The following is a 15,943-nucleotide window of genomic DNA, read 5'->3' as shown; positions in this document are numbered from 1 at the left end:
ATGACTGTAGGCATGCCCGGTAGTGAACTTCTTCCTCAGTCTTCAGAGGAGGAACTTCACTACTGGGCATGTGCAGACCAGATTCAGACATTTTAACTAAGGGCTTTGGAGCAGAAGAATGAAGATACTTCGTCTAAAGGAGAGGTGATAGCCAATTCTCTATTTCTGCTACAACATTCTAGTTTTGGGATTTTTTTTATTAATAGGTGCCTTAGATTGATCGAACGTCGCATATATTTATCTGATTAACATTTCTAAACTTTCCGAAATTCCTAATAAAGTAAATATGCCACAGGATATGTATTTTAATACATTTATACAATATTAATAATATTTTATTTTGAAGCACAAGTAGTAGTCGGTACGTTTCTACCGACTTAAACTCCACCCAAAATTGAGTCCGAGTCTACAGCTTTATTTCTCTTGTATAAAACAAGCAGTTAATGGCAATCTCAGAAATGTTTGCAAAACAAGTAAATACCAATTTATTGCTTGAGAAAGCGCTTAAATTTAATGAAATGTGTATAATCAAGTAAAGTTAGGTAACGTAATTGTGAACAAAGCAACCCAGAGTCTCGAAAGAGCAAATTTCACTTATTTCTGTACCCCTGTTGCTAATCCTGACGCTGTGTGTAGCTGCATTGAAATAATATAATAAAACATAGTGTTTCTCCCTCCTTATTGTGATTAGTACAGTTATGACTAGCCAATCTATGTGGTAAATTTGTACTGAAATCTAGTTGTCATGTCATGGCAAACACAAGCGACGTTATGACTTTGTGTCCTGTGCGTGCAAGGCCCTATTGAGGAAATAATGTGGGATTGTACGGTCTCCTATCTTTATGACAATTACAATTTGGACATTGACGGAAAACTGTGTTTTAGGCGACGCTGCTTTTATCTGATCGTCTACGAGGGTTAAAGGACATTTTTATATCCGTTTATTTCTAGAAGAATCTATTGCAATTGTATTATCCATTCTATCATGTCTTTTCACTGTTGGAAGTGGTCTTAAAATTGATCAGCGCCGTTCTGTTCGTTGCATTTGCTCATGCATGTCGCCTGTCAGGTAATTTTTTTTCTCGGTGTAATTTTTAAGAGCAAGAACAGATCAGCTCCTCTTCTGTAATCATCTTTCAGACTTGTCAAACCAACCTAGCAGAATTACACCCCGCAAAAGGATGTTTGCATTCCTCTAAAGTATAATTCTGCTGACTGAATATATGTGCTAATTTAAGGTTGAATTGAGCCGTGGGATTTTTATTTAATGATCGGCTTCATATAAATGCAAATTACAATGAATCCAGGGATCCCTGAGCGGTTTCATGTTGTTTAAAGTAAAAGTGTTCTTTTCAGTTTGCTTACACTGTAAATGGCGCTACCAGTACTCCGTGCAATTACAGAATGTGCTTACTGTGTCTTTTACCTCTGCTCAGCATTGTACATCATTGGATCCTATCTCTTAAAGAGGCTCTGTCACCAGATTTTGCAACCCCTATCTGCTATTGCAGCAGATAGGCGCTGCAATGTAGATTACAGTAACGTTTTTATTTTAAAAAAACGAGCATTTTTGGCCAAGTTATGACCATTTTTGTAGTTATGCAAATGAGGCTTGCAAAAGTCCAAGTGGGTGTGTTTAAAAGTACAAGTCCAAGTGGGTGTGTATTATGTGCGTACATCGGGGCGTTTTTAATACTTTCACTAGCTGGGCGCTCTGATGAGAAGTAACATCCTCTTCTCTTCAGAACGCCCAGCTTGTGACAGTGCAGATCTGTGACGTCACTCACAGGTCCTGCATCGTGACGGCCACATCGGCAGCAGAGGCTACAGTTGATTCTGCAGCAGCATCAGCGTTTGCAGGTAAGTCGATCTTACCTGCAAACGCTGATGCTGCTGCAGAATCAACTGTAGCCTCTGCTGCCGATGTGGCCGTCACGATGCAGGACCTGTGAGTGACGTCACAGATCTGCACTGTCACAAGCTGGGCGTTCTGAAGAGAAGAGGATGTTACTTCTCATCAGAGCGCCCAGCTAGTGAAAGTATTAAAAACGCCCCGATGTACGCACATAATACACACCCACTTGGACTTGTACTTTTAAACACACCCACTTGGACTTTTGCAAGCCTCATTTGCATAATTACAAAAATGGTCATAACTTGGCCAAAAATGCTCGTTTTTTAAAAATAAAAACGTTACTGTAATCTACATTGCAGCGCCTATCTGCTGCAATAGCAGATAGGGGTTGCAAAATCTGGTGACAGAGCCTCTTTAACAAATGTCTACTATCTATTTCCTTGCTAGGCACCGGGAGCGACACACTAAGCTGCTGCCTGGGAAAGCTGCACCTGTCCACCGTTAAACAAATTAAATATTGTTATCTGTAATTACAAAAACATGGTGGAAGCATGTTCAGTCTTAACGCTATTAATTGAATTTCTCTGTAAGGTAGAGCCAATGTCCCGGCTTTCAAATTAATCTTACGTGGCCGGATTAATTGTGAGATTTCCCGTGTCGGTTTTTTTTCCTATGCATAGAAGTCCTATTGCAGTTCAATTCACACAAAAGCTACCCTTCAATAGAAATGCATGGAAAATGTTATGTCACCATCATGGTCACATCACATTTACTATTGACTTCTGTTGTACTCCCCGCAGTGGCGTATCTACCGCCGAAGCAGCCGTAGCGGCTGCTAGGGGACCTGCGGCATGTGCGGGGCCCGTGCCACCCGTCGGCACAGCCCCCCCATGCCTGATGACGCCGCTATGGCTGCTACATCGGTAGAGCGATGCTACATTCAATTGTTTCTGCATCCTTAGGACGCAGATACTATTGTACACTATGGTATAGCAGGGAGGTATATCCCTGCTCTGCCATTTACTAGGCTACATGCTGGCGTGATGACGTCACTGGATCACGTCGTCCTACGCAAGGATCCTGTTGGCGTTGTAGAGCAGCTCTGTTCGTTGCGGGAACGGGGCCTAGGTGAGTATGTTTTTTTTGTTTTATTTGTTTGGGGGGCTGTATGCCACTATTTACAAGGGGAGGTGGGGAACTTTGTGGCATTATCTACAAGGGGGAGGTGGGGGCACTGTGTCTATAAGGGTGAGGTGGGGGCTGTATGGCACTATCTACAGGGGGGCACAATGCAAGGGGGGGGGCTGTGTGTGGCACTCAAGGAAGGGTGGGCAGTAAAATGTTTGCTATGGGGACCAGTGTTTCCTAGTTACACCCCTGACTCCCTGTGACCACGCGGTACAGGTTATGTGAACATGAAACTTTATATTCACATGTTGTTTGTGTAGCCTGCCATATCCTTGGTGTTAATTTTCCATATTTACCTAACCCTTTCACTGCCAGGGGTTTTTGGACACTTTGCACCTGGCATATGCCACTTAGCACTTTATACACACAAGCACAGTCATGCAATTTTGTGTCCATATGAAATTTTTCATAAAAAAATTATTAAACTGTAAATTGTGGCTAAACATGTGACCCTAGGAGAAAAATGTCACACATCCTAAAAATAAAAGTTCTATACGTGCAGAGTTCATACATGTTACTTATCCCTGTGTCTACATGCACATATCTTTATAAAATCACCAGAATTAGAGAGACAAAATCTGATTTCAAACTGGAAATGTAAAAAAAAGTTACATCCTATAAAATATAGGAATTACACACCTTAAAAAGTGAGTGCACCACCTAAAGGCCCTATTACACCGGCCGATAATCGGCCGTTGCATCAAGCGCCGATCTTTTGATTGGCGCTCGTTTGCTCCTGTCACACAGAGCTATGGATGGGGACGAACGGTTGTTACCCCGATCGCTCGTCCCCATACATTATCATGTCGGCAGCCATCTCACTGTTTACACGGGGAGATGTGCAACCGACAACGATAATATTTTACATTTTTAAAACGATCCGTTCAGCAGATGATTCAGCGTTTCTCGTTCATCTGCTGATCGCTGACCTGTTTACACAGGGCAATTATCGTCAACGAGCGTATTTCCTGAAAGCAGACAACCTGATAATAGCAATTGTTTTGACCTGCTATTGGCAGCCATGTCTAATTTCACATAACTTAGTGAGAAACAGTAATTGTGGATTTTTAAAAAAAAAAACAATAATTAGAGGTATACTGTATCATTTTGCATCCCCCTATACAAACTCTAGGGCTGTTTTGACATGTCATGGTCAAATTGCTTATTTTGCCATGATTGAAAAAAGTGCAGCAAAATCTGTATATTTTACAGCAATTTTGCAAAAAGCCTAACCCTGATGAATTATTGCAATTCCAAAAACGTATTCTAATGTGTTAACTAATACTGTGTTTTTTCTGTAGTACTAGTTGGTAAAGATCGTTTATGGCAATCGTCAGCGGATGAAAATTAGTTTTATGACTACGGAAAATCTTTTACATTCATCAGAAACATACAAGAAATGATTCCCTAGTAATAATTGTTACTGCTATGACAGTAGCGTGTACTGGTATCGCTAAATAAGTGCTTTAGCGGATTTTACGCTAAAGATTGGGTACGAACAGGATAGGGACAGTATAAAATGCACAAACTTTATTGATGCTTGTGTATTGTTCAAGTTCTTGGCGCTACGTACAATATTTGACACTGCGATCAGGATGCTGGTAAACATCCGGTTCGTGGAATCCATAAACGATTGACATTTAGAAATGGGTGTTGACATGAAAAAATCTCATGTTACCCCTCCCCCTGGGGTCATCTATAGTCATACAGGGACAGGAGGAGAATCACAGCGTCTCCTTCTCTCCCTGCACACTTCCTGCACATCCCCCTGCTGCCCCCTCCCTCTCCTCTGCCTAAAAATCTAGCTGCAAACTAGCCTGAGTTAGAGCTGTTAGAAGCACGGGTAGGAAGTGAGAGCTGCAAGTATATTCAACTCACTTCAACCTGTTCTAGCTCTGACTAGATTCTTAGCTTTCAAACAAGCCCTGGGTAGCAGCTCTATCTACTATCCAATCTGAGTTACAGCTCTTAGTGGCAAGGACGTATCAGATATGTCCTTGGCTACAGTAGTGCCTTTCTGCCAGGATGTATGCGATACTTCCTTTGCAGAGAGAGGGTTAAAGGGGTTTATTTTATTTATCTGTGGAATAGGAAATCATAGTTCTCTAATCAACCTTTATTCAAAATGTTCCTGCCTCTTCACAGTAGAATGGTTTAGCACCCAGATTACCGTGTGTAATTTTGGTAATCTGGTTAATTTAGGTAATTTAGGTTTGTTCGTTGTCTCAGTAACATTAGCTATGACTTAGGACACACGGGGTGTCCGAAACACGTCAGCAGTTTTCTTCCATTTTTTATATGTGCACGTATGGTTTTTATTATGTTTTTTCATTAAAAGTTAGTTTTTAATTTCTATCTACCATGCGGTTCCTGGAGCTTCTCTCTATTCCAAGTATACTACCCGTGTGTAATGCATTGGATTAAACATGGCGTAAGTCATGTGGCCAACACACACACACACTATGTGATCCTTAACATTCAGTTAACAATAGCTCTACATGGTATACGTACGTGTGTTTATGGTTTGTTCACATGGCTTATTTTCAGCTGTTTTTCAGGGCATAAACACCCCGAAAAACGGCTGAAAATACGGAAGCTGAAAACCTCCCAACATTTGCCCCTTGATTTCAATGGGAAAAACTGTGTCTCGTTCTGACGGGGCGTTTTTTTATGCGTCCTTTGGAAAAAACGGCACGTAAAAAGAAGTGCGTGTCACTTCTTGAGCTGTTTTTGAAACCGTTTTTCATTGGGTGAATAGAAAAACAGCTCAAAACGGCCTCAAAAAACATTGTGGTTTAAAAAACAACTCTGTTTTTTACAGCAGTTTTGCGTATAAACATAACCTTAGGGCAACATAGATGACGCATCCATGGGCTAATTGAATAAAACTAATGGTAGAATAATGATGAATAACTTCACTGTGCCTGTATTTACTGTTTCTAGATGTTTTATAAAATGGCTGCCTGTCTTTAAGTGACGTTGTTAATAAAGGTAACTGTTAAAAAAAAAAACATGCACAGAGGATACATTGAGGGTGGTTCCGATGTGGACTGAAATGTTGCTCACTTTTTGGTAACTAAACCAAAATCGGCACCTGTTACTTCCTCTACGTAGATATATATATATATATATATATATATATATATATATATATATATATATATATAGAGATAGAGATAGAGATATATATTCTATTAATTCTATATTAAAGGAGTTTTATCAATATGATTTATGACTATATGACTCAAGTGACTATAGTGCTAAAACCTTTTCTTGATAGTCTATGTGATACTTTTCTCTTTATCGTACATTTTATCAAACGTGCCAGTCTCTTTGTTCCCTATCTCTTTCAGTGCACAAAATTGTCTGATAAGAAGATTCCCTAGATGTTGTGTTGCCATGCTCTGGTGACCATGATATGACTTGGGTCATCAGCTCTCACATTCATTGAAATGCAAATGACACGTTCATTATTTTGCCTAGGACTTTTGGATTCATAGTTTAGTTGTAATCAAGCAAATCATCTGTTGATGAAGAGTCGGCGAAACCGTCCTAGACTAATACAAATAACGTGCTTCAGCTGAAAGCTCTCCATGAATGGCTGCTAATGAGAGATGAATAAATAATTGGCACGTCTAGACATTTAGGCATTAAACTTTGTGCAGGTCTATTAATCTGGCCTTCTATACATAAACTATTCATAGAACGGCATCCATCGGAAAAGCTAGATCTTGACCAGGGGCGCATGTTTGAGGTAGTTGGTATAAACCATTTATTTCTGCCTCGTATTTCTCCAGTACACGCTTTTAATAATTAAGTGCATTTTTATAAATACATCAGGGGAAACCTAATGAAGATTAAGGTGCACAAAGGGAGAAGCTTTTAAAATTCAACGCCTTTGGGTTCTGTTAAGTCAGATATAACTACAGTTGATTCCTTTTAAGGTAGCGATAAAGTTCCACTTTTTCACCAGGGACATATGATTTATGAGTGACCTTAGCGCACAGGGTTCAGAAAAAAAAGAAGATAAGACAGAAGCCATATTCCTTTTGAGATTACTGTCACTGGCTGTAAAGCCTACGGCCTGAAGTAAATCAATTGAACTTTCGTCCACTTTACTAGATAGCAACACCAAAACGAAATGAGACTGATTTTATTAAGAAAAGGATGATATATGAGTCAGTTAAAAGCTTGTCTGGTTTTAAAATTGCTGGTTTTAGTCATAACAGAGTGATCTTTTTTTATCTGTCTGTATGTCTTTGACATTACTATGGTAACTTAGATAGTTGATGGAATTCCCTCAATCTCTTTTTGCAGAGGGTGAAGAGACTGGAGTGATGGATAGCCTGCTGGAGGCCCTGCAATCCGGAGCAGCTTTCCGAGACCGGAGAAAACGGACTCCGCGGCCTAAAGGTGACTAGAATACCTTTTCCTCTATTCTGAGGCTTATGTTTCAGCTTGTGTGCATGTGTTCCTTAAACATTCATCATAAATACAGCGCTACCGGGAAGAAGTGCTTAAAGTGCCAACAGCGACCGTAATCCTTTTCTGTGCAATGACAAATGTCAGGAAAGACGTTAATTCCTGTTGGCTGATGTCAGTACCACTTTGCCTACCAATGCACTGAACTTAACGTAAGCTGCTGATTATGACAAGGCTCATCTTTAAAACCATATGTACGTTATCTCTCTAGGGTACATGCTAATATGATTAAATAGGTTGTACCATCATGATAATTTTTTATTATGTCAAGTATTCAGCTGCTACACCAGCCCGTCACTTTAGTGTATAATTAAGATTACATGTGGAAATTTGTATGCGATTATTGGGCATGAAAAGTATTATGCTTCAGTGGTATATAAAATCTCTTTATGGTTTTTCCAGATATACAGGGCAATCTCAGTCCGTCATCAGAGAGGCCTATTCTAAAGCCTTGTAACCATGGTAATGGAACTTGCTCATGCATTACAGGCTTATGTCTATCTTTATTTTGCTGATATATGATTTTGGATTGAGGTTTACTGCAAAAGACAATGGCACTACCTGTACCTTTCTAGTCTAACATATTACACTGATCAGTTGCCCTTTCCCTGTGCTTTGCATGCTGCTTTGGCTTTTTTGCATGGTTATTACCCATTTTGCATGTATAAAAGATATTGAAATGTTATTTTGAGTTTGAATTATATGGTGTGTGTATGTATATATATATATATATATATATATATATATATATATATATTTATTTATTTATTTTTAAATTACATATTCTGTACATTGCTATTCTCCCCTTTTGACAGAGATTCAGGTGTGAAAGATACTATGTAAAAAAAATTTTTAGCAAAGTATTTTCAATTAGTATCCAGAGAATATTGCTGAGGGCCATAATAACATGTGTAACTAATGATAGAAATATATTTTCACAACTCTGGCCATATAAGTGTTTTAGAATACTTTTCTACATAGAAAAATGCTGCTTTAATGCCTCATTGTAGTGTTGATCAGTATTTAGCATCAGTATTTTGAAGCCGACACCAGGGCTGGATCCTAAACACATGAGAAATATAATGGAATGTTTTATAATTCTTCTTTTCTTTGTAGCAACTACTGATTTTGGCTTTAAAATAGTGATGCTATATACTGGGCAAATCTGTAAATGTATAAATGTGACCTAACAAGCAGTGATAAATAGCAGACAGTGGGCAAGGGTTTTACCAATTAGGCCTTGTGGTATGAAATGGTGCATGGTGTGGTCTGTTCTGCAACATTTATTTGATTCCACCCATAATGCAGTACGTATTACTTTGACCTTGTGGTGTTTGACATTTTACACACGTTTTTTTCCGTTATTCGTTATAAAGTAACCAGTTTTATCACTTCATCCATGCGACAGATGCTGTATCATGACTTGAATACTGACTTGCTTGGAGATAGGCAGAGATTCCCTCACACTTTCTACCTGATAAATAGACAAAAGTAGAATGCAGCCTCCCGAGAGTTATTTTTGGGAATGGTTTGTGGATGGACCTAAAAAGTAACTTTTGTTTCAACAGACTTTCCAAAAATCAATAGTACAAGCAAAGATAAAAACTTTGTAATATATCTTATTACAAAAAAATGCCTCTTTTTCTACGTATCGTACAATTTCTAGTTACTGGATGTCTATAAAGAGGGTAGGAGATAACCGCTGCAGAGAAACAGGCAGAGACACACAGAAACGTTGCTGCTACTAGTAGGTGTTCTACTGTCTCAACCCAGTGATGGATCCACAGTAAAGGATCTTTTACATGGGCCAATTATCGTGCAAACGAGCATTCATGTGAACGATCATTGGCTTGTGTAAGCTGGGCAACAATCAGCCGATGAACGAGCAAATGTTGTCTTGTTGTTCAGCGCTCTTTTACACCGCTCATGTCGGGCCGTGTAGGCGGACCCTAACACTACTCATAACTGCTGTAAAATGTCTACCATGCTGCTGCTGGTCTGTGAGTGAGCGATATGGGAGCAGCATCTCCATCTCTGTGTGCTGTGTATGCGAGACATCATAGCAGCTAAGCTCCTTCCCCTGGCATTGGAAATGAGGGGAAGATTTCCCTGCAGAGGAAAACATTTGTGATAAATACAGGATACAAGTCATTTAATGGTCAGAAATCGTGATATTCCTGAAACGGTGGGTACACTTTAATGTACACTGATACAATTTTGACACTGTCTGTTAATTACATTCCCTTTCTAAATGCCTTTTCAGTATATGCTGAGGTACAAAAGAGGTTCCCGTGGTCCGAAACTCTCCTTCCCCAATTAGCTGGAAAACCACAAGCAGTGTGGCTCTGGTTGACCTCGGGAATCCATTAAAATCAATGGCACCCTAAAATGCAGCAGCGGGACTATTGGTAACTCAGATATTGCAAAAAAGTTGTGTAGACTTGACAAGCCCACTAAACTACTGGACGCGAAGTGGTTTTAGTACATTGTTCCACTGAGCTAACCATCGCAAAGCACCACCTACATGAAGGAGACTTCAAGTACAAAGTAGCAGTGCATATTGTTAAAAAACAGTGTAGTTTTGCTGCATTGGCCAAAACTAGCATAGCAAAAACGCATGTGTTTTTACTGCGATGCATAAAATGCATGCATTTTGCAGTTAGCATGGAAACCACGGAAAATCGTGTTACAAATACCTGCGGTATTTGGCCGCGCAGCAAAACTGTACTGTGTGAATACACCCTTAGGCCTCATGCACACGACCGTAGCCATGTGCACGGCAGTGATTTTCGGGTCGGCCGGCAGCGGACTGTCAGCCGCAAGCCGCCCGCAAATCGCGGGCAATGCACCTGGCTGCGGCCATTATTTTCAATGAGCCCGGACTGCAGAAGACGACTGTAATAAGACATATCCGTTCTTTCTGCGGTCGTGTGCATGCCCCCATAGAAATGAATGGGGCCGCAATTCACCTGTGGAATTGTGGCCGCAAAAGCACGTTTTGTGTGCATGGGGCCTTACAGATCCCTGTTTAAAGTATACCTGTCATGACAGGTGCACTTTGAGATCTTATACATTGTTCACACCACCGGTAGTTCTTTTCTGTTATTTAGTTGTTTTTTGGCGGTTAGAATAGCGTAATACGCTGTATCCAGCAAAAAAAACAAACCCTGATAACTGAGAGAAACATGACTGATCCAGGAGAATAAACAGATCCATAATAGCTGATCTTGATTGATCATAATGGATCTGTCATATCCGTCATGGATCCTGTAAAAATAGAAATCATGATTAACTTGTGAACAGAGCCATAGATGTCCATAATTTCTAGCGTTCTTATCTGACAATTGATGCTTTGTAAAAGTAATTTAGCTTTAGTTTGATGATGCGCATCAGTGGCCCAATTGTGTGAAATGGATGGAGGTCTCACACGTGTTATTTCATCCAGCTGCCCATTCCAAACACACACGTTTGAGCATTACCCACTGCTGTTTGCTCATAGAAGCTAATCCTTCTTGTGACATTTTTACCGAATTTTAGGCATTAAACTAAAACGAGCATCTTTTGGAAAATAAAATGTCAGCCTAAACTACAGCCTGTAAACTCATTTTAGCATTTTCTTTTATTATTGAATTCTGCTTGATTGATCCTTGTTTATGACTCATGACAATTCGAAAGAGTCAATGGGCTGAATTACTTCCAGCATCTCAACTTGACATTTTCAGCTTTTATTCACATTATTTGCACATATTAATGCACTTGTTTTATAAAGTGCTGCTCTTTAGGAGGAAAGTAGTGGTGTTGAAAGACCCGGTTCAGTCACTAGCGCTTGCACGGTACTGTAACGATATCTGTATATTAACTCATGTGCACATTGCAGACAGGCACTGGATTCATAGCGCATCTAGATTGAAATTCATTGTTTGATTTGCCTTTCTGCAGAGGATTTAACACATTTCATTCTGTATAAATATTCATGCATTTCAAACTACACCTGTCTGAATCTGTAACTCTTCCTGAAGTGGATACCTAATAGTTTTTTGTGAATATATCCCCAGGCATATATGTGATATTTTAACCCCTTAAGGACGCAGCCTAGTTTTGGCCTTAAGGCTCAGAGCCCATTTTTCAAATCTGACATATTTCACTTTATGTGGTAATAACGTCGGAATGCTTAAACCTATCCAAGCGATTCTGAGATTGTTTTCTCGTGACACATTGGGCTTCATGTTCGTGATAAAATTTGGTCGATATATTCAGTGTTTATTGTTGAAAAATTGCAAAACTTAGAGAAAATTTTGAAAAAATTGCATTTTTCAGAATTGAAATGCATCTGCTTGTAAAACCGACGGTTATACCACCCAAAATAGTTACTAGTTCACATTTCCCATATGTCTACTTTAGATTGGCATCGTTTTTTGAACATAATTTTATTTTTCTTGGACGTTACAAGGCTTAGAACATAAACAGCAATTTCTCATATTTTTAAGAAAATTTCAAAAGCCTTTTTTTTAAGGTTCCTCTTGAGTTCTGAAGTGGCTTTGAGGGGCCTATGTATTAGAAACCCTGATAAAACACCCCATTTTAAAAACTAGACCCCTCAAAGTATTCAAAACAGCATTTAGAAAGTTTTTTAACCCTTCAGGCATTTCACAGGAATTAAAGCAAAGTGGAGGTGAAATTTGCAAATTTCATTTTTCTTGCTGAATTTCAATTTTATTCATTTTTTTTTCTGTAACACAGGAGGTTTTACCAGAGAAACACTACTAAAAATGTCTCACATGTGGCCCTACTGCGCTCGTGGACTAAAACACAAGCCCTAGAAGCAAAGAAGCACCTAGTGCATTTTGAGGCCTCTTTTTGATTAGAATATATTTTAGGCAGCATGCCAGGTTTGAAGAGGTGTTGAGGTGCCAAAACAGTAGGAATCCCCCAATAGTGACCCCATTTAGGAAACTACACCCCTCAAGGAATTAATTTATGGTTGTTGTTACCATTATGACCGCACAGTTTTTTCACAGCACGTATTTGAATTGGGCTCTGAAATGAAAAAAATGTCATTTTTTCCAATAAAATGTCATTTGTGATCAAAATTTCTTATTTTCACAGGGAACAAAATACCCCATTTTGTTGCCCAATTTGTCCTTAGTGTGGCAATACCCCATTTGTGGTGATAAACTGCCGTTTGGGCCCATGGGAGGGCTCAGAAGGAAAGGAGCGCTGTGTGTTCTTTAGAGTGCAGATTTTGCTGGATTGGTTTTCGGGTGCCATGTCGCATTTGCAGAGCCCCAGAGGTATCAAAGCAATAAAAACCCACCAGAAGTGACCCCATTTTGAAAACTACACCCCTCAAGGAATTCCTTTATGGGTAATGTGACCATTTAGACCCCATAGTTTCTTCACAGAACTTATTTGAATTGGGCTGGGAATTAAAAATATATATATTTTTTCCAATAATATGTCATTTTAGCTCAAAAATTCTTATTTTCACAAGAAATAAAATACTCCATTTTGTTGCCCAATTTGTCCTGAGTGCGGCAATACCCCATTTGTGGTGATAAACTGCCGTTTGGGCCCATGGGAGGGCTCAGAAGGAAAGGAGCGCTGTGTGTTCTTTGGAGTCCAGATTTTGCTGGATTGGTTTTCGGGTGCCATGTCGCATTTGCAGAGCCCCAGAGGTATCAAAGCAATAGAAACCAACCACAAATGACCCCATTTTGGAAACTACACCCCTCAAGGAATTCATTTATGGGTGTTGTGACCATTTTGACCCCATAGTTTTTTCACAGAACTTATTTGAATTGGGCTGGGAATTAAAACAAAATTATTTTTTTCAAATAATATGTCGTTTTGGCTGAAAATTTCTTATTTTCACAAGAAACAAAATACCCCATTCTGTTGCGCAATTTGTTCTGAGTGCCGCAATACCCCATTTGTTGTGATAAACTGCCGTTTGGGCCCATGGGAGGGCTCAGAAGGAAAGGACCACCATTTGGCCTACTGGGGATTTTCTAGTGCGAAGTCATGTATGCAGAAGCACCTGAGGTACCAGTACAGTTGAAACCCGCAAGAAGTGACCCCGTTGTAATAACTACACCCTTAAGGCATTCATCTAGAGGTGTAGTGAGCATTTTGACCAGAGACCTACACCTCATAAACTGTAATGTGGGTTCTCCCGGGTATGGCAATACCCTACATGTGGCTGTTATCAGCTGCCTGGACACACAGCAGGGCTCAGAGGGGAAAGACGAGGGGGGATAAGCTGTGCGGAGTGCATCAGGGTAAGTAAAATTGGGGTAAATTATAAACCAAGGGATGCATGATAAATTTTAAAACTGACTTTCATACAGAGCTCTGGTTATTCGGGACACGTGTCACATTGATATATTGTGTCATCCCTTATCGCCCTCTTATAGCAGACTTTGCACCTCTTTTGACTTTTTCCCTTCTTGCCAGTTTGGGGAACTTCTCCTGGAAAGTGTTGCCGCCTTGGTACGATGCGTGTGGCCCCGCTTCCAGAAGTACTGGGTGCCCCCCCTTCTTGGTCCCTAAAGATTAGGTTCTTGATAATCACCTCTTGAAATTCCAGGAAAGTTCCCGTCTGGCCTGCACATCGACGTAGCACGTACGCATTGTACAATGCCATCTGTATGATGTGCCCGGCCAGCTTCTTATACCACACCGCATGGCGCTGTAGGGCTTCAGGATTTGATCTTACAAGTCCATCCCTCCCATGTACCTATTGTAGTCCAGGATGCAGTCTGGTTTGGGGGTGGCCTTCCCTTCATATAGCCTAAACCTGTAGGTATACCCGGATGCACTCTCGCAGCTTATACATCTTCACGCCATACCTTGCCCTCTTACCCGGCAGGTACTTGCGGAATTGAACCCTCCCTTTAAAATGTACCAGGGACTCATCAATAGAAATACACTTCTCGGGGGTGAATGCTTGGGAAAACCGGGCACTGGAACGGTCTAATAGGGGTCTCCGTTTATACAAACGGTCAAAACTGGGGTCATCTCGGGGTGGGCACGGCTCATTATCAGTATAATGTAAGAAGCAAAGTATTGCCTCGTTTATTTATTTTTTTAGGTTCCAGTTCAGTTCTGAAGTTGCTTTGAGGGGCCCATATATTATAAACCCCTATCAAATACCCCATTTTAGAAACTAGACCCCTCAAAGTATTCACAACAGCATTTAGAACATTTATGAACCCTTTAGGTGTTTCACAGAAATTTAGAGCAAAGTAGAGGTGAAATTTACATTTTTTTTTTGTCAGAAAATCCTCTTTATACCATTTTTTTTATAACACAAAAGGATTTATCAGAGAAACGCAACTTAATACGTATTGCCCAGATTCTGCCGTTTAGAGAAATATCCCACATGTGGCCCTAGTGCGGTAATGGACTGAAGCATCGGCCTCCGAAGCAAAGGAGCACCTAGTGGATTTTGAGGCCTCTTTTTTTATTAGGCACCATGTCCGGTGTGAAGAGGTCTTGTGGTGCCAAAACATTGGGAACCCCCAAAAGTTACCCCAATTTGGAAACTAGACCCCTTGAGGAATCCATTGTAGTTTTCTTGGAGTGCATGCGGCTTTTTGATCAGTTTTTATTCTATTTTTAGGTGGCGTGGTGACTAATAAACAGCAATTCTACTATTGTTTTTTTTATTCTTTTTTTTTTTTACTGCGTGCACCGTGCGCTATAAATGACATATTCACTTTATTCTGCGGGGCGATACGATTACGTGGATACCAGATGTTTATAGTTTTTTTTTATGTCTTATGGCGTTTGCACAATAAAATACGTTTTGTAAACAATCATTCACTTTTTCTGTTACCTTATTCTAAGAGCCATAACGTTTTTATTTTTCAATCAATAAAGCCGTGCGAGGACTTATTTTTTGCGTAACGAACTGTAGTTTCAATCAATACCATTTTTCGGTACATGCGACTTTTTGATCTCTTTTTATTCCATTTTTTGGGAGGTGAAGTGACCAAACAATTGTGATTGTGGTTCGGTTTATTATTATTTTCTTTTACGGCGTTCACCATGCGAGATAAATAACTAAATAATTTTGTAGTTCAGGCCGTTGCGGACGCAGCGATACCAATTATGTATAGTTTATTTGTTTGTTTATATATTTTTATTAATAATAAATGACTGATAAGGGGAAAAGGGGGATTTTTACTTATAATACTTTTAAAACTTTTATTTTCTTATTTTTACACATCTTTTTTTAACTTTTTTTTTTACTGTATTACTTTGTCCCACTAGGGGACTTGAGGGCAGGAGGCCCTGATCGCAATTCTAATACACTGCACTACATGCGTAGTGCAGTGTATTAGAACTGTCAGCTACTCACTGACAGCAAGCATAGTGGGTCCTGACGTTGCCATTGTTTGGTGTCCGGTTGCCATA

The 15,943-nt window shown here is 39.8% G+C and overlaps 1 protein-coding gene across 3 annotated transcripts in view; it reads left to right on the top strand.

The window, feature by feature from the left end:
* The window catches only part of DIAPH3 (diaphanous related formin 3), a 613,925-nt gene that overhangs the window by 431,701 nt on the left and 166,281 nt on the right, over nt 1-15,943 (top strand). For 2 of the 3 annotated variants that reach the window (XM_075852308.1, XM_075852309.1), the window contains 2 exons: nt 7,361-7,456; nt 7,928-7,987. In XM_075852308.1, the coding sequence (XP_075708423.1) occupies nt 7,361-7,456; nt 7,928-7,987 (156 nt within the window). The remainder of the gene's footprint in view (nt 1-7,360; nt 7,457-7,927; nt 7,988-15,943) is intronic. The other variant, XM_075852310.1, reaches the window with a different exon arrangement.

This window comes from Rhinoderma darwinii, chromosome 2 (genome assembly GCF_050947455.1).
Source record: "Rhinoderma darwinii isolate aRhiDar2 chromosome 2, aRhiDar2.hap1, whole genome shotgun sequence".
Classification (NCBI taxonomy): Eukaryota; Metazoa; Chordata; class Amphibia; order Anura; family Rhinodermatidae; genus Rhinoderma; species Rhinoderma darwinii.
Note: the sequence above shows the minus strand (reverse complement) of the source record. Positions and strands in the feature narration are given on the sequence as shown.